The sequence below is a fragment of the Aristolochia californica genome, unplaced genomic scaffold, assembly GCF_029961685.1.
Source record: "Aristolochia californica isolate CCGP_79_NKW_82.1479 unplaced genomic scaffold, dmAriCali1.0.hap1 SCAF_13, whole genome shotgun sequence".
Taxonomy (NCBI): Eukaryota; Viridiplantae; Streptophyta; class Magnoliopsida; order Piperales; family Aristolochiaceae; genus Aristolochia; species Aristolochia californica.
Window position 1 is genome coordinate 23,549,516 of NW_027181804.1, and position 19,791 is coordinate 23,569,306.

Here is a 19,791-nt window from a genome sequence, read left to right on the forward strand (position 1 = left end):
TGTTTGCCTTCAATCTTGAGGCAAACAGAGCTAGCCTTACATAGATTTGACCCTAAACTAGATGGTGTTAACAGTTATCTATTTTTAGGTTGAGCCATGGGCAATTGTAACAACCCCTTCTTTTGATGGGAAAATAGTTTGTGACTTATCCATTATGGAGTTTCTAACAAGACAAGACATTCTTCTGCAACTTCTGGAATTTGATCGTCATAGCTAAAGGTAAGCGTTCATGCTTCCATTTACATTCTGATTATGAATTTCATGTTGTATGAAAGAAATTAGTTTTCTAACAAATGGTGGATGATCGTACCCTCGTGCAAGGTAGGACAAGGCTGTCCTCAGCATTCCTCCTATTATGTTTGGTGGACTTATCTGGGACCTCCTTTCCTTTTTACTCAATCTATACTAAACAATATGATACATGAACGACAAGACATCGATTGTAAACAATAATAGTTGTGCATGTTATAAAACAAAGTCTAACCAACCGCTATCAGCTTTCAGGTTTAATATCCCAGTTTCATCGTTACATATTTTTTATTGCTGCACGAATCCCTTTTTATATTCTTCAGTTGCTGAAAAAAGTAGGGCTTTAAATTGCATGGTCAGAGCTCGTGAGCTCTGCTCATTGATGTTGGCAGCCATTATCTTATACTCAGTTTGGTGCAGGGGGCTGAACTGTAGTATCCGTGTGCAAATGCCAATAAGAAAATTTGTAACTTTAGAATCAAGAATGTGAAATCGAAGCTAATATTCTGCTAAACTTACCTCAAATAAGCAAATCTCCTGTTTGACTGAAAATGGTTTTTCACTAATCTCTCCTAATCAACTATAACCCAAGAAGATGATTATGATTTTCATTCTCTTTCTTTATCATAAGCTTGATGCAGGAAGAAAGAGAGAACCGAATGCCTGCTTTGCTTATTTACAGAGAAAGAGAAACAAACGAATCTGTGAATACTCGACCTGCTCTAGACTTGATTAATGACATCTTTCTGAGGGATCTTTCCAAACAAACTACTAACATTTGATCCTAAGATTATTACTTCAGCTATTGTTTCTGAGATTTTACTGTGAATCCAACAGTTTGCCTCTTAAGAGTTTTTTGTTTTTGTTTTGCTTATTAGAGTGTAAAGGAAGAGAAAGTAAGCATTCTTGTTCTTCGGGAAAAGACGTTTTGTTGATCATAATGACGAAGATCTTCGCAGGTTTCTTCTATGGGAGGGAACTACTCCCTCAGTTCAATGTGATTGATCAGTTTTGACTTTGATAATATATTTTGACATCAGAATCTATAATTTCTTTCAAGTATTCAGTTTTGCTGGTTAATAGAAAACCGTGAGATGTTTTGAGCCGCCTCTAATTATCAAATGGAATCAAAGTGTTTATCTGGAATCAGCAAAAATGGACGATCCTGAAAAACCTTGTAAAACAACCATTAACATTGATTTACCCAGGAAATCAATAGACACGATTTATTCTAATTAATATTAAACAGTTTCCATATCTGACCCATCATCGTCCGGTGGTTTCTCTGGATGATGGTGTAGTTGTCGGTTGTAACTGGTAGCAGTTATAACCTCTCCTCTTCGATAGAAAAGAGGAGTTTAAGTAAATGATCTGGTCTAGCAGAGGGTCCATCAAATAGACGAGACGAGACATTCTGATCATCACGGGAAATTGAGATATATTTTCCGTTTACAATTTAATGAATTTCATTTCATTCAAAGCTTTCAATTAAAACCCATCTAACTTGAATTTTTCTTCTGAAAAATCATATTCAGTCTCTAGTTTAATCAAATTGAAAGTAATCATCGAAAGGAAAGAACAGAGCCACGTCCTCTCGGTTTGATTGGGGTCCCACGGAAGACTGCCAGACTTTTGCGTGTCTTCCTGCCTAGTTCTTACCAAGAAAAAATGCAAGGAAATTAAGGTTTCGCCTTTCTTCTTCTTCAGCCTTTCCACTGCAAATTCAAACCTTTTGACCCTGTAACTTTTTGCCACGTGGCACCACTCGACCTAAGCTGGTTCTACTCGTAGTGCCGTGTCTCACCTCGTCCTCAAAACCCCTACACATAGCTACGTTCCCTTGTTCAAGAAGGGAGACCGTTTACTGCAAATAGTCGCTAATACCCCTTAACCAAGAAAGCTGTAATATGGAATCAGTTTAATAAGTTATAGTTGTTAATGTTGATAAAATACAATGAATTTCTAAACACAATGAAATTCATAAACTATAAACGGAAAAATTTACCTCCAATCATGTCGATCAATTTCTAGATATCAGAGATCAATTCGTCTATTCAAAGGCTCGTTGATGGAAAACACAGACATTCTACTAAACCAGATTCCGTAACCTTAAACTCCTCGTGAGAATCCATACAGTCACGTTCTGGTTCTGGTTCTTCAATTAAGATAGTTGAGCTTTGTTTCGTCTTTTCATCATTTTATGCCAAGAAACTCAGGCCAGTGGGTAGAAAATGGTGCTAAATCACTTCTCCTACTGAAACCAAATGCGGTTTGTAACTCTCAAAGATGGTACCCCTCTGTTTAATTATGACATGGGTAAACTGGAGAAAGCAGAGCATGGATTCTTAATCTGGAATAAGATAATGGAGAAAGGAGGGACAAGAGAAATGAGTATCCCATACACAAACTTCCCTTATCTAACTGCCTGCAGAACCTATAAATACTCGTGGAGCTCAAGTGATTCTGCCGATCTGATTCTTGCTTCCCTCTATCCAGATCCTCAGGGTCATCACAGCTTTGTGGCCTTTGATTAAGGTTCGTCCCGGAAAAGCTAAGCTGAAGATGATTGATGATTTCTTTCTGTTTTGGAGAATTTTTCAGTACCTTAATCTGTGTCCGGTTTTGTAGGAATAATGGGCAGGTCTCCTTGCTGTGACATAAATGGCTTGAAGAAAGGTCCGTGGACTCCTGAAGAAGACGAAAAGCTTGTGGAGTACATCAGACAGCATGGTCATGGGAGTTGGAGAGCTCTTCCGAAACTTGCTGGGCTCAACCGCTGCGGGAAGAGCTGCCGCCTTCGGTGGACAAATTATCTGCGGCCTGACATCAAGAGGGGCAAATTTTCTGAAGACGAAGAACGAACAATTATCAATCTTCATTCTGTTCTCGGGAACAAGTAAACTTTCGCCACCGCTTTATACTGATTTCTTTGCTTCCTTTAAGAAAGTGGTGCTGATTAGAGTTTGTTCCTGTGCTGCAGGTGGTCGGCGATAGCGACTCGTCTCCCAGGAAGGACAGATAACGAAATCAAGAATCACTGGAACACCCATCTGAAGAAGAAGCTTCTTCAAATGGGAATTGATCCCGTAACCCACCGGCCGAGAGCAGATCTTAATTTCCTAGGAAGTCTAACCCAGTTGCTCGTCTCTGCTAATTTGGGCAATCTGATCAATAATCCCTTGGAGAATGCTTTAAGACTTCAGGCTGATACTGCACAGTTGGCCAGATTGCAGTTGACACAGAACCTGCTTCAAATGATATCTGCAACTTCTCATCCAAACGTGGAAGGACTTAATCACTTGGGTTCACCGGCATTGCTTGACTCTCGTCTTGACGAGTTCTTCCGCTGCAGCCGCCAATTCGCCGGGCAAGTCAATGGCTCTCTCGACCCCCTCGCCCCTCTGTCCAACAATTCACATTTAGGAGTTTCACAACCAGTTGATGACTTCGGAACTCTGCTTGAATCGTGTGTATGTGAAGGACTGGAAGATGTTCGACGCGATGGCTGCTATGGTCATGACTGTATCGCTACAAACAATAACGTCGAAAACTTCAATTCTTATGCCCAGGAAACTTCAAATGCTGTTCCTGCACTGGTTTCGGCCTCTCCAGAGCATCCCAGTGCTGATCAAATAAACCCAACAGGCACTACTCATTCATCAGCTTCAACCAGTTTTGAGCCCTGGGCGGAGTTCAATTTAGACTATCAAGGAAACGACTGCTACTGGAAAGAGATAGAGTAAGAAAATTATCCTTCCTCTTTAACGTATAAAATTAATGTTCTTTTTTATGTTTGGTTCTTACCCTTTCTTCGTCTCTGGCTCAATCTCACCTTGCTTCGTTTAATCATTCTCAGCAGGCAAGTGTCTTCATCTTCATGGCCGATCGAATCGTAAAACCATCTTCAGGTTAACGTTAGAGTACTGAAGGAGACTATTGTAAATTCAAAACTGTTCAATATTCATGAATATTTGTTTATTATAAGATTTCTCTTCTGGTATTGTTAATTACAATAATATTTGCGAGTTTCACAGAATGAAACGCTTCATGTTCGCCGTGTTTCAAAATCCCGTGCCGGGTTCTATTTCTCCCATTTCGTTTCAGAAACCGTAACTCCATTAGCTGTTTTGTTATCATTAACACACGAAATGGCCATCGAAAGATGGGTAGAAAGTGAGATGAAACATGAAAACCGGATTATTATTTGAAAATTGGTTTGTTGTGGGCTCTGACACGGAAGAGAAGCTGAAAAAGACCAGTTTCTAGAATAAGAAGGTTTTCATAAATGAGTAAAGGGAGGTCTGACCTGAGGCAAGAAGACAAATCTTAAAGATGGACAGTTTGAAAACCATAAGGTATCAAATCTCCTGTGTGTTTGAGATATTCCTCTCCTAAATCCTAATTCTCCAATAAGACGATTTTGCAAGCAGAGGAAGATCCAATAGAAAAACCTGTTAAAGAGCTGCTCTTTTTTTATGTTATTTGCGCTTTACAAGTCAGATTATTTGTTACTTAGTAGGTGAGGATGTTCACTTAGATCACAAGCCATTGACTGTTGCAGAGGCTTCTGTCTACCTAACAGCCTAACATCTCTATAACACGATCTAGAGAGGGAGTCTCCTTCTCGATCTTGACTACAGTTTGCCGACACTTGCTACAGATAAGTTTCGGCTGGAGCATTTGGGAGCTTTTCTTACAATTCAGAAAATATTTCTGCTGATAACTAACTGCGACGAGGTCGAAGTTTTCGAGTCCAAATCTACATAAAACCACAAAACTGGAAAACGATTCTCAGTTATATTACGTTTGCGATTCACGGCTCTCATCGTTGCGGATCGTGTAAATCCCATATATGAAAGCGCTTTATATCGTGATTTTCCGATTTACAGATCCAATTAGAACGATAAAGTTGAGAAATTGAGCGAAAGAGAGAGAGAGAGAGAGAGAGAGAAACTTGGTTGTGCATGCTCTATAAAGTAGGCAAAAAATGGTTGGAAGCTGCTTTGGATTGGGAAAGAAAGTCCCAACAAAAGGGAACAACCGTTGGAGAAGAAGAAGATGTTCTTCCATTTTTCTAATAGTATTTCAATTGGCTTCTTCTCCTTGCTCTAACAACCTTGGCTGCCTTCTATCTTTCTCTTCCTTAGAAAATTTATTTTATTGACATGAATGTCATTTCCTGCATCATATTCACAACAATACTACAATCTTTATTTTATTAATATAAATAAAAATTTAAATGAATATAAAAATAAAAACATGTGATAATAAATAAATATAGAATAAGAATAAAATAAAATTATAAATGAGAAAATTGAAAATTGAGTGCACCTATGCTTATATGGATTCAAGACCATACTCCTTTTTTTCATATAGAAAAATTGAATGAAGTGTGACTCAGAAGGCAACTCTTACTTCATTTGTTAGAATTAGTAAAGTGTATTTTATGTTCAATTTATCGATTCATCGCTCGTGGGTAAACAAGTAAATCAAATATTTGAGAATTAAATCTAAAAAATAAAAAAAAAACTTACATGTTAAAAATCATATAAAGTTGTTAAAGCTTTTATGCAGATGCAATTAGGTCATCTTTAGCTAGATATCGTAATATCAACTGAGGTATCACATAAAATAAAATACAATATAGTTAAACCTACCTTCATGGAGACCAAATTACTATCAATATAAGTTTAAGTTATAAACAAGGCAACCATATTAAGATTATCAAATTAATTAGTTAAAAAATATTTTTTTACCAATTCTATAAAATTTCATTGACCCAAAGAAATGACCATGTCTAGTACAACTAGGTCAACTAGGTCCTCCCCCTCTTTTGGTGGTCCTTGTCTTCATAGAGATACAAACTGAGGGGGAAGCATAGACTAGTGCTGCCCTTTCCAGCCACCCTTTTTGCATTTACAAGGGGAGGAAACCCCAATATCCTTTGTCATTTGATTAATGAGATGGTGGATCCTCCTCTTTGACAACATGTCATCTTATGTTTCTTAAACTTTCTTTTTAGAGAAACTAAATTCACACTTTCACACATTCTTTTGGGTTGCTCACTTTGTGTTATTGATACTAACAACAAGTGAAAAGGTGAACAACATTTCTTTATGGTCTATCTTATATATTTTTTATTTTGTTAAGAAAGTGATTTTTTTTATCAGCTTTCACTTTGCATTACTCATATCAAGAAACTAATTACCCAATCAAGCCTCTCCATATAGTCTTTAGTATTTGAGTACCTGATCACCTAGCAATATTTTGTCTAAGAAGGAAATAGAGTTAACCTTGTTTGACCAAAATCAACATAAGCACAAACAACTTGAAAAAAAAATTGAACATATTATTTTTGAGAAAAATATGTGAAATTGAACGTATAAAGAATAAAAGTCACAAGGGAATTTTATGTGGTTCTGCCCTAGGAGCCTAATCTCTCTCTCTCTCTCTCTCGAGAGAGAGAGAGAGAGAAAGAGAGAGAGAAAGAGTGAGAGAGGAAAAATAGGAGATTCTGAATCTCTAAATCAATTATTTAATGTGCTTAATTTATATAATTTTCACTAATCTCTTGATTGATTGAGAGAGAGAGAGAGAGAGAAAGAGAGAGAGAAAGAGTGAGAGAGGAAAAATAGCAGATTCTGAATCTCTAAATCAATTATTTAATGTGCTTAATTTATATAATTTTCACTAATCTCTTGATTGATCGATTGTCATTGATTTGAAAATTTATTTTATTTCTAATTTTTAAAATATTTAAAAAAATATGTCTCTTAACTTCCCCCCTAAAGTTGAATTGGGGTAAGAGTAAATTCAACTTTCAATTTTTTAGGATAAGAACTCCAACTTATGAAGGGGAGCTTCTTGTGCCTAGCATTATTGATGGCACGATAAAATGACATATGAGGTATCGAAGAATGCTTGATGATGGGGAAATGATGGTAGAGTAGCCCATCTGACTAGCACGTCCTATCTTCATCTTATGGAAGAAAACTTTATACAAGAAAATGACACAAATAAAAGGTGAGAGAAAAATTTAGGTGAAATAATGATGAAAGTATTTGTTGTATGGATATTTGTTTTTTTGAAAAAAAAAAAAGGTATAGGATGTGAGGTTGTGTACCTCACACAAGGTATAAGCACCTATTCAATGTGACCGCTATTTGAAATAAGAAATATTTATTTTTTAGAAATTAAATGGTGAAAACTGCATAAAAATAAAATGAGGTTAACCGACTAGTTTTTATTTGAACCAAATTGCATCGATTCAGGTTAGAAAATGGCCAAGAATTACACTAAACATTAAGAATATAGGAAGAATAGGTCGAATCCATTATGTGGATCATGTCGTGAACCTACAAGTCAGATCCAAATCCATAAGTTGGTATGCCGTCACAAATAGTAGAGTCAGATGCAGGTAAGAATCGGTTTTTGTGGTAGATTACTGATGTAGATCCAGAATTATACATCAGATTGTGCTGTGGATTAATGACTTGGATACAAATTTACTCGTTGGATCAACCTGTAGTTGAGGATCGTGGACAAGGTACCCTCCTATCGAGTCTATGCGCAACTCCTACACCAGGGCTAGTTTTTTAAACCAGATGCGCCAACGTGGCTATTAGGGTGACCCATGCAGGCTCGGCATCTTCCTCTCGATGAACCATGAACTAATGATGAAAAATGACAATTGTGAAGCCATTTTTTATGTTTCTTGACAAAATAAGTTGGTAAATAATCGGATTCAAATTTTTTTGAATGGTTGACTCGATTTGAGGGGAAACAACATATTGCAAAAACATATTGCTTCAAAAGATCTTTCCCCTTTTGTCAAAAACTTGAAATTTTTAGCCATTTCTCAATGGTTTTTTTTATGAAATAAGATGCAAAATATTCAAACTAAACAATTCTATCTAATAAGTAAATCAATTTGAATCAAGAATATTAAAATTGATAAAAAAAACTATGCAAAAAATAATAAAAATGAAAATAGGCCAAAATCAAACCTTCAACTTTGGTAGCATGTGAGAAACTACGCAAAAATGAAATTGGGCATACAAAAAACAAACGGCACAAGAGAATTCTAAGTGTTTCAGCCCTAGGAGCTTAATCCATGGAAGGAAAGAGGGGAAGAATTTTCCATTGAATTAGAGAATAAATTCTTATAGGAATTCCACACCTATTTATAGGCAAATAAAAGGATTTGAATCCTAAAACCAAGGGTTCGATTTTCCTTGATTAATATAATTAATTTTTAATTTACATTAATCAAGCAAATCAAACAAATCATTAGATTTTCTCTTGATTTTTAAAAATCAGGACAAATCAATCTCATTACTTTAAAAATTTTTTACATAAATTTTATTTCAAATTAAAACATTTTTCTAACTCGAATTTCATACATAAACTAGTCTTCACTTGTGAAGAAATCAAGCTAATCAATTATCAATTATATTTATTTTCTACAAAATTTTAACTCAAATTTCATAATTTTAGAAAGATATGATGTAAATAGGGTGACACTGAGGTAATTAGTTTATGATTTATGTCTTTTATTCACTCTTACTAAGGTAAAAGGTATTCTTATAATATTCGTACTTTTCTCAGGTTATCTTTCGAATGACCCACCGATATTGTGTCATTCGTTTTCACAGAAAAAAAATGAATCTTAATTTATAAAAGATTTTTTTCTATTCTATTAATTGTTGTAAAAGGTAAAATGTGTTTTTGGTTCTTTTTCCCCCTAAGTTAGGAATTAAATAATTTGTGATGATAAGTAAAAAGTTGATTTCTAGGCATCAATCAAACGAAACCCTGAGTGAATTTTTATACTGGCTAGGTCACTTTAGTTACACTTCCACAAAATCTGACTTGGTCATTAAATTAAAGCCTGAATACTGGTCTCATATGCTCAGTGAAGTAATTGGTATTATCATCAATTACTATTTAAAAGTCTTCATTGTCTTCTTTCTCTACAGGAAGGGAAAGAGATTAACCCAGTTCTTAATTAGGGCTTGGCACAATCATCTCTTCCCTCTCGAGAGGGAGCTTTCATGATCACTAGCTATTAGCTATATTGACCTTTCATAAGACAACAACTAACACACCTACCTCACCCAAGATGTGGGATTCCAACCTAAAACGTCACGTCGTTACATCATTTCTTTCAGTTCAAACACTACTGCAAGAAAGTTTCTACCGATTCGTCCCTTTCAGATTAATATTATATATCATTAACGTCGGATATTTGAGTGAGAAAAAAAAACGAGAATGCACGAACGAGAAGTTTAGTTGCTGTTAAAATGCTAGAAACCTCATAGCCTGTGATTCGGTAGGGAAGGTAGAGTTCAAATGGTGACTGAATTCCCAATCTGGGAACGTTTCTTTTAAAATGACGAGTTCTCTATCCAGATCTTTTGAAGATCTTCTGCGCGAGGTCAATGAGGAAAGTATAATACTGGCTTTGTCCGTATGAGCTTCAGTTTAATACATATTGGTTGAGATATTAAGCGGGGAGTTGAATTACTGTAACGACTGCAAGAGAAAATTGGACTTGGAAATTACTGTTTCGTACGAAAGAAGATTCAAGATTATTCACGCGGTTGTCGGCACTAGTGTGAACGCCGGAATGTTGGTGTTTGTTGGACTTAGAGAGCCTTTGTTTTATATAACCAGTTTAAGTTCCGTTAATGGCTGCCATTGATGGAGATCCTTCCGAATGAAGGTCTGGAGGCGCAAAACCAAATTACGACGAAAGATAAAAAGGAAAATGATACAACAGATCTTCTGTTAGTTTGTGTTCTGCTGAGAGCTTCATCGCTTGATCTTTGGCCAAAAAAACGGAGTCTTCTTTGTCTTACGCCGAGACTCTGATTCTCACAGCTTTTGGTGTTCATTGGTTCCGTATGGTGCTGAACAAGCTGTTTCTGTTGTAATTCTATAAATAGTTTACACCTGATAGATCCAAATCATTTGATGAAAAAATGAAAAAATCAACAAAATAACTTTTGCTGCAAATCGTTCTTTCAAAGTGTAGCTTCGTATTGGTATATATATTCGGATGTAGGTCGTTGATTATATTCTTAATTAAAAGTTTTAATAATAAGATTAAGTTTTATGTCATTACACTTCATTTATTGTTTCTGGATTTGGCTACGAATTGAAGCTTCTTGGCAGGAGAACAAGTTTGATTCAAATTAATGGAAAAACGGATTTTCAAACCTGTCATAAACTGGGTTGGATACAATCAATGAAGGATACATATTGTGTGCCTAGGACAAACCGTGACAAACCCAAAACGTATTCCAAAACCTCTAAAATTGATGAAGGCCAGAAGTCTGGTCTTTGAACTTATCATAAATTAGGTTAGACTGTGATGAAATGGATAATTATGCTTACATGAAAGTCTACAAACAGTTAATGCATTGTCGATCATAATATATTAGACGAAAGCATTTTTTTTTTTTCATTTGATCCAATTTGGCTTTTCTCTTTATTTTACATAGCCAACCTAATGCCAAATTGAACCTTCACGGCAAGATCCCAATAGAAATGGAGCAGTTTTTTACATTGATCAATTGGTTAAGAAGCATGTGATAAATCAATACAAATGTCATCACCTCAGCTATTTGAGAGTCACTTAGAACATCCTCTTTTTCTCTGGAACTTACAATGTGGTGAATAACTACTCCTCATACATAATTTATATTCACTTTGAATATTTAACAATTTCTTTTTAGAGCTCATTAGTGCCTTTTATAAAAAAAATTATGGCTATTTGTTTCCATGTAGAAATAGATTTTCAAGGAGTGCTAATTACCCTACATTTCCTGGAAAGAAGTATCTCACTAGATATCCTTTCTTGGAAAATAGGATTGTTTTCCATGGGGCCATTTTAACTTCAAGTATAGGTTTCCAGACAAGAGAGGATAGAGGACACTTGGAAAATATAAAAAGAAAAAAAAATTGAGGATAGAGTTATGTTTCTCTCTCATCTCTTGCCTTTCCTCAACTCTTTCATCCCTATCCCTTGAGAGATTGATGCAGTGGTCTTTTTGTTGGCAGGTACCCCCACCACCATCACCACCACCACCAAAGTAGAAATAGGGAAGGTATTGGGTGGAATATGTCTCATGATGCCCATTCCACTTAATTTTGATGACTAAAAACATAAATGACCTAATGTGTGGTTTAAAAAAAAATTGAATAGGTTAAAAAGTTATAATTATGCCTCAAGAGCTCAGAACATTTGAATGATAGAAGCCAAAATAGACCAATAGAAAAGCAACAATAGAAAATCATTCAAATGAAGCATGATCATTTGAAAGATTTCTCCATTGAAGACAAAAAATGCCTCAATAGCCCAAGTTCATTCCAATGAAGTTGTTCCATTCTAATGTTTGAAGTTAGAGATAAAAAGGAACATGCAAAGAAGAAAATTTATTAAAATGAAGAAGGCCCACATGATTGCATCTTTGTAGTTTGAGCCCCAACTCATTTGAATGATATTTGCAACAGAAGGTAGCCAAAAGTCCTCAACATTTGAATAACACTGTCCCAAATGTTCAAGCAAAAAGAAATAGAATGTTGTTGGAAAGAATTGATTCCAATGAAGTCAATTCATTCCAATAAAGTTGCTAGAACAAAAGTTACAGGAGAAGAAGAACATTCAAATGTGACAAAAACAATGACGCAACAGAGAAATGGAAGATGTTTTTGAGTGTTGTATATTGAGCTGAATGAAAAGATTTACATCAATACATCTAGTTATAGGAAACAAAAAGCTCAAGATTTTGTTAGATTCTAGGGTTTCATGTCTAAAGGATGCTAGGGTAAGAGAGAAGAATGGGGAGAAGAGAAGAGGCTTAGTGTGAGAGCACAAGCTTATGGGTACGATTTAACACACACCAAGAGAGCTTGTTATTATTTGATTCTAATTTAAAGATGAGGGTTAGAAACCCTAGTGCAAGTGGGAGAAAAGAGGAGCTTAAAGTCCTAAAAAATTACAAGTAGTGCAATATATCTTCTTAAATACTAGTTATGCCACTAATGTTTCTTAATACTCCCCCTCAAGCTGGGGCAAACACATCAAATATTTCCAACTTGAAGCAAGAGGTGGAGAGAGGTCCTACTGCAGTAAACTTTGTGAAAATGCCCATCAATTGATTTTTTTTAAGGAATAGACTGCATGGATATGACACCAGCTTGTAACTTTTCCCTAACAAAATAGGCAGTCTATCTCAATATTTTTTATTCTTTCATGGAAGATTAGATTGGTTGTGATGTGAATTGCCACCTGATTGTCGTAGTGGATTTGCATGGGCATGGTTATTTTGAACCCAAGTTATGTCGTTAATGACTTAAGACATAACAAATCACTTACTACATATGTCATGACCCTATATTTTGCCTCAACACTTGATCTTGCCACAATACTTTATTTTTTACTTCTCCAAGTGACCAAATTTTCACTTGTTGTTGTATAATAACTAGAAGTTTATTTTTTGTCATTAGGCAAACCATCCCACTTTGTATCTACAAACCCTTGAATATAGATATGCCAATGACACTTATACGAAAATTCTTTACCATGATTTTTTTTAAATACCTAAGAATTCTCTCAAATGCCATCCAATGAGCCTGTCGAGTCTGATGCATCAATTGACTGGTGACACTTATAAAATACGAGATATCCAATCTTTTAACCATGAGATAGATCAGTTTTTCAACTAACTATTAGAATCTTCTAATATCAACACTATCACCTAATTCAACACAATGTTTAATATTGGGTTCCATAACTGTATCAATTGGTTTACACCCAAGCATTCTAGCTTATTTTAATAGATCAAGAACATGCTTAGTGTGAGACAAAATTATTCCGTAAATGGATTGTAAAACTTCTATACCAAAGAAATATTTGAATAGTCCTATGTCTCTGGTTTAAAATTCCTTATTCAAATCTTTCTTCACTTGATAAATCTTTCAATGTTACTCCCTCTTATAATAATGTCATCAACATAGATAGCTAAAGAATCATACCTTTTGTAGTTGTTTTTATAAACACCAAGTGATCACTTTCACACCTAGTGAACCTAAGGTTATTAAAAATTGTTGTAAACTTGTCAAACCAGGCATGAAGGGACTATTTTAACCCATAAAATAGCCTTTTTCAGACGGCACATTTTCCCCCACTCAACCACATAACTAGGTAGTTGAATCATATAAACCTCTTCTGATAAATCACCATTCAAAAAGGTATTTTTAACATCAAACTAATAGATAGACCATTTAAAATTCATTGTTAGAAAAATAAGAACATGTATGAAATTCAATTTGGTCACTAGAGAGGATTTTTCTTCATAGCTGATACCATAGGATATTGTACGGCCTTTAGCAATTAGTCTTACCTTATATCTAGCAATGGTGCCATTAGGATAATATTTTAGTCTAAAGACCTATTTACAACCGATTATTTTCTTAAATTGGGGAACAATGGACAAGTACCACGTATGATTCTTATACACAGCTTGTATTTCTTCATCCATGATAGATTTTCACTTTGGATCGTTTGAGGCCTCTTCATAATTGGAAGGTATGATGGATGATGGTATTGTAGCTAAGAAGGAAGCACAACTTGAAGACAAATAGTGGATATAAAATTTGCAATAGGGTGAGATGTGAATGAGCAAGGTTCTTTATGAAGGACAATAGGTATAGTGTCAAAAGGAGATCCATACACAATTGAGAAAGTGGAGGATAGTGTGTCTCGAAAACATCTGGAGACTCTACAAGTAAGTGATCTGCAACATGAGTGAGAGAAGTCTTAGGAGCTTATGTATGTGGTATTGCTTCTTGTGGAACAATGTGATCCAATGAGATAACTGATCTAGGAATCCTTGCAGAAGATGGAAAACCAAGAGGGGAAGTAATTGATTAAGATGACTGCTCTTCAAAGAATATAACTTCAGCCAAACCAAAGGTTTTTCTCAAGCTAGGGGAATAACACTCATATCCCTTTTGGTTTGCGAATAACAAAGAAAAATATATTTGATTGCCTTGGGGCTAAACTTATTGCTGAAACTTAGGATTCCATTATGTATAATCACAATAGAAGAGGATTAAGGGTGAGAAGACGAAGAAGAAGTGTTGTGGGGAGAAGGTTTAAGGAGGAGAAGAGGAAGAGTGGCAAATTTAGGAAAAATGAGGAGGAAGAATAGGGTAATGGACTTACCCAAACCCTCCCCCTTAAGTTGTATTTATAGATATTAGAAATAGTAATATTACAAGAATACCCTTCACCCAAGTAAGAGTGAATAAGAGACAAAAATCATAAACTAATTGCTTCAGTGACACCCTAAATACATTATATCTTCCAACACTTACTTTGGTGGAGATCAAAGGTATGCACAAATGACACACACCCAAACACAAGAGGAGTCAAAGGTGTTGGCCTAGGTGGCTTCTCAAGAGGGAGGGTGAATTGAGTTATTCAAATTAAAACTAATTTGCGCAAGTAAAGAAAATACAATGCATATAAGCAATTCGATATAAGTATAGACATGCACACACCATAAGGACATAAATATTTTTATGTTCTCGATGTTCCCCTAGTGGTACTCACCGCCGAAGAACCCTTGCTTTGGGAAATTTCCTCCATTATGCTCTAATAGCTAGAAAATTACAAAGAGATTTCGGCTCTCTTCATTCACATGTAGCTCAATACCCGATTTCGTACAACCCAATCTCCCCAAGAGATAGTTGCTAGATTCTAGCTCTAGCTAGACATTTCTATCTAGATTAATAAGTTCTAGATAACCTTTCACAACATCATAAAAGAAAGGGGAAAATTTACACCCTTACTTGGAGAGACGCTTCTCCTTGAGAGATTTCATGCTTCCTCGTCCTTTGTAGCACATTGTAGAATGATCAATGAGCTTTTACTATTATACATGCAAGGATGATTGAAGGAGATGAAAGTTTTTCAAAGGTAGGAACGCTCTCTTTCTCTTTAAAGCACTTTTGAAAAGGAATTTCAAGATAAAGCTTGGTATCTTGAATGTATGCCAATAAATCTCATGCCTCTCTTTACTCACGGTTTGATGGAGTATTTATAGCTTCCCCAACTAAAACTTGCCCTGACAAAAATTAGACCGTTGATTGATCGATCAATGGTAAGTGATTGATCGATCAATCAATCATAACAACTACTTTTTGTCAAACAATGACTTATTGACAGATGGACTAATAGATCAATATGCTATTGTTGTTCCAAAAAAGTTAAGTTGATCGATCATTTCAAGTGGTTGATCAATCAATCGAGATTCCCTCTGGTTGTGCCATACAAGTATGATCGATCGGTGTAATTTTATTTGATCGATCATGCTTGAAGTCCCTTACTGGAAAGTTTCTGTTTGATTGAACAATATGGAGGGATGATCGATTATTCCATGTTAATTCAGCTTGCCTGGACAACTATGATCAATCAATCTCTGTAGGATAATAGATCATGTGTTATAGAATGAAATGGCCATGTCTTGGATGATCGATCAATTAATGGTTCACAATCACTCTTTTAGATTGCTACTCCACTCCTAGGGATCTCTTACCTTGGAGTTAAAGGATCCACTATGTAAATCCAAACAAAATATACAAATCAAAACCATAGAGGTTCAATTACAACATGTGCCCAAATAGTTAGGGACTTATGGTCAGCCAACTCTAAGTACAAAACATAGAACAATACTTACTCACACATGTACTCATAGCAACAATAATACTTTCCCACACACGGACTTATGGCAATAACAACACCTACCTACATAAAGACTTTTGGAAACACTAAGTAAAGATACTTAGCAAGTCAAATGACTAAGTAACATGGATCTCTTACTTTTCAATCAAGCACAACATGCTTCTTGATAGGCAGATAGATCAATGTGACAATAAAGTACAATCTCACAAATACGTAAGTGGTTCTACTAATAAGATTACTAGAACTATGTATAAAAGATTAAGAGTATATGCTAATCTTTTCAAAGAGTTTTGATGAAATTCAAAGCTCAGACAAATCAATTGATCAAAACTTAAATCAACCAATCAAAGTATTGAAATAACTACGACAGTAAAAGGAGATACTTAGCTTGCTTGACAACTCAAGTTGAGAACCTCAATTCTTTAATTTAAAATTTCAGGACAAGAGGATCACTTAGTATGGGTGTAAGGTACTTCAAATTTTGTGTCTAAAATTTATTTTTAGGCTAGAGAAGACTTGGGTATTTATAGGTTTGAAATCCAATTCAAAAAACTATTTTTTAATAGTTTAAAGTCATGTTTCTAGTTCTTGTAAAAAATGCAATAAATAAAATTCATAAAAATAAGAAAAAACACTAACAATAAACCACTTGTGCTTCATGTCATCTTGTCACTTTGTCATTTTGGATGTCTGGAGAAAAAGTTGCTCTTGATATGCTTGAAATTTTATTACAGAAACATGGAGTCAATGCTCTAGGGTCAAATCAATTTGCCCCAATGGCTCTTCTCAAGGTCAAGTTCACCTTATCTTTCCCTACAAGGTGTTATGCACGTAATAAAATTGTTAAGTTATTTAGAGTCTAATTAATTATTTTTCTTTACTTTACTTTATTTTATTTCAGTTAAAGAATTAATATGTCATAGGGGCATTTTTGTAATATTTTATTTTGAACCTTGTAAGGGTGAACCCTATTTAAGGGGTAAGAGTAATGAGAAAAAAGGCAAGTATTGATTTAGAGTAAACAAGGATTTTGAGTTCTCCTCAATGAGCTGCATTCTCCTTAAAGAACCTAGGGTTTTCAAGCTTCCCTTCGCTTGATTTTCTTATTCTCTTCTTCTTCCCTAAGAATCGTTGTGTTAGATCCGAGACCATAACAACTGGTATCAGAGCAGGAACACAATGATCAATTCTTCAACCCGTGAGGAAATACCGGCCATACTCCAAGAATTGCACACAACAGTATGTGAGATGCATCAGGATTTGCGCACAGAGGTTTTAACATTGCGTGATGGAATGTGTGAATCTTCCATTAGAGTGTCTGAGGAATGGACCGCAATTGAGAGGCATGTTGCAAAGGTTGTAGAGAGGAAGTCATGCGACCTCAAATCTCCGAGCAAGAAAAATTCAAAGAACGCAAAGCCAATTGCTCGAGCAGATGCTGTCTTGAATGGGAAGAAAGGCCACGGGCCAAAACAATTCAAGGGAATTTCAGAGGCGCAGTCCAGAGCCTGGAAATCCAAAATGAGGGACCCAAAAAATCTAAAATCGGAGGGGTATTCAGCACAATCCTCGTCGGTAAGGACTGATTTGGGTTCGACATCAACAACCCCCTTCTCATTGGAAGCAAAACGACTCCCAGAATAGGAGACGAAAAAAATCCAAGCTACATCTGTCTCGAAAAAATTTCAATCTAAATTCCTCTCAGACCAGGGGACGAAAAAATCCCCAAGTGGAGAAGCCCCAAAGGGCTGTTATTCGCCATCAAAAAAACGTAAGGCTCTGTTGAAAAAAGGTCTGGTTGGGACTCTCAATCTCACTCTCGGTCTCGGTAGCACAGCGGGAACCGACTTCAACGAATTTTGGGGTAAGCTTATGAGATGATTTTCTCCAAATTTCGTTTTCTCATTTCTCCAGCCCCTCGATATTTAACAAAATACTTCTTCAATGGCATTGGGATTGTTTCATGAAGTAGAGCAACAGAGAGGTTACTCCAATTTTGACAGAGTTCCAGTTTTTCTATCTGCAATGCAAGATGGGAATTTTTTGGGTATTCTGGAAATGATTGAGAAATTTCTATGGGGGATAGGAAGAGGGCTCCTCTATAAAATTCATGGACACTTCAACATCGAAGGATTCTCAGATGTAGACTAGGCTGGATGACAGAAAATTTACTTTGGGATATTGTACTATGGTTAGAGGAAACTTAGTTACATGGAGGAGCAAGAAACAGAATGTAGTTGCAAGGTCTAGTGCAGAAGCAAAGTATAGAGCCATGGCACACACAGTCAGTGAACTCCTATGGAATAGATCTCTCCTAACTGAACTGTGTTTTTACAAAGAAGCCCCTATGAATCTATATTGTGATAATCAGGTTGCAATTCACATCACATCAAATCTAGTCCTCCATGAAAAAACAAAGCATATAGAAATAGACTGCCACTTCATACGAGAAAAATTCACTACCGATATCTTAGCTCTCCAACATGTATCTTCACAGAACCAGCTTGCAGACATTCTCACCAAACCAGTCACTCACAAAATTGTGTCCAACATTTGTAGAAATTATGGCATGTACGATGTTTTCTCACCCCCAACTTGAGGGGGAGTGTTATAACGTGGGACCCACCATGGCCCCACATGCTGGTGGGACCCACCATGAGCTCGAGAGGTGTCAACAAGAGTCCTCATACAAAGTGGCTCTAGCTAAGAGATAAGGAACATGTGCTGGAATTAAATAGAAGATTTGAAGATCAAGTGGGATCCACAAAGATTCCATGAGTTGGTATTTCTATCTACATGAGCTAGAAGATCATGTGGGACCCACAAGATAAGGCCAAGAGCTGGCTCTCTAGCTTGATTCACATCCTTAAAGAAGGTGTTTGTAGTTGAGTTAAATTAGTTTCTTAAATAGATAATGTAATCTTATCATGATAGGCTTATCTTGGAGAGTTCTAGTTGGAATGTAATTAGGAGTCCTAAAAATACTTGTTCATGGACTCTATCACCTCCTCAACTAGAAATAGAGGTGATTGTAACCCGAAATTCATAAAGCAAGTTTCTTATTTTTTTTCTTCTCTCTCGTGTGAAGTGTTCTCTCTCTGCTCTCTTTTATTTTTCTTCTCTTCTCTCTCAACCCGAGACCTCTTCTCTTTTTCCTTTTTTTCTCTCTCACACCTTGCTCGAGGTATTATTCCTAGGATCCTAAATTCAAAAGCCACACTATAGATCAATGCTATTACAAGGATTACAAGGCATGCAGTTACTGTGGACAATATGGTCATTATAAAGAAATATGCTATAAAGTCAATGAATAGTTAGAATTGACAAAGGCTAATCAAGCCTTTGTAAGTAATACAAAAGAAGAATAGCTCACAAAATTTGTAGCACATAAATTTTTTACTGATGAAGAGTATGAGCTATTTCAGAAAATGAAGACAATGTTGGGTTCTTCTCCTAGTTCCTCCAAAACTACTATTGCCACTATTGCTTCAGGTATGCTATCTGCCTCATCTTCATCCTGGATAATTGACTCAGGAGCCTCCTAGGATCTTACAGGTAACCAAAATTTATTACATTCTCTATCTCCAAGTCTTTCACACAAGTTTGTTACCATAGCTTACGGTTCTCAAACCGAAGTCCAAGCGAAAGGATCTACTTCTATCACACCATCACTTTCACTAACTGATATTCTTTTTGTTCCTACTTTCCCTTTCAATCTATTGTCTGTTAGTCAGTTGACAAAATATTTTAATTGCTTTGTTACCTTCTCACCCACCTCATGTGTATTT

General features: G+C 35.9%; 1 protein-coding gene across 1 annotated transcript; it reads left to right on the top strand.

Annotated features, from left to right (window-relative positions):
• The first annotated feature begins 2,882 nt into the window (after positions 1 to 2,882).
• Positions 2,883 to 3,992, top strand: LOC137947721 (transcription factor MYB53-like). Its single transcript, XM_068793492.1, has 2 exons — positions 2,883 to 3,145; positions 3,230 to 3,992. The coding sequence occupies exons 1-2, from the start codon at positions 2,883 to 2,885 to the stop codon at positions 3,990 to 3,992; spliced, it is 1,026 nt and encodes a 341-aa protein (XP_068649593.1).
• Positions 3,993 to 19,791: the final 15,799 nt, after the last annotated feature.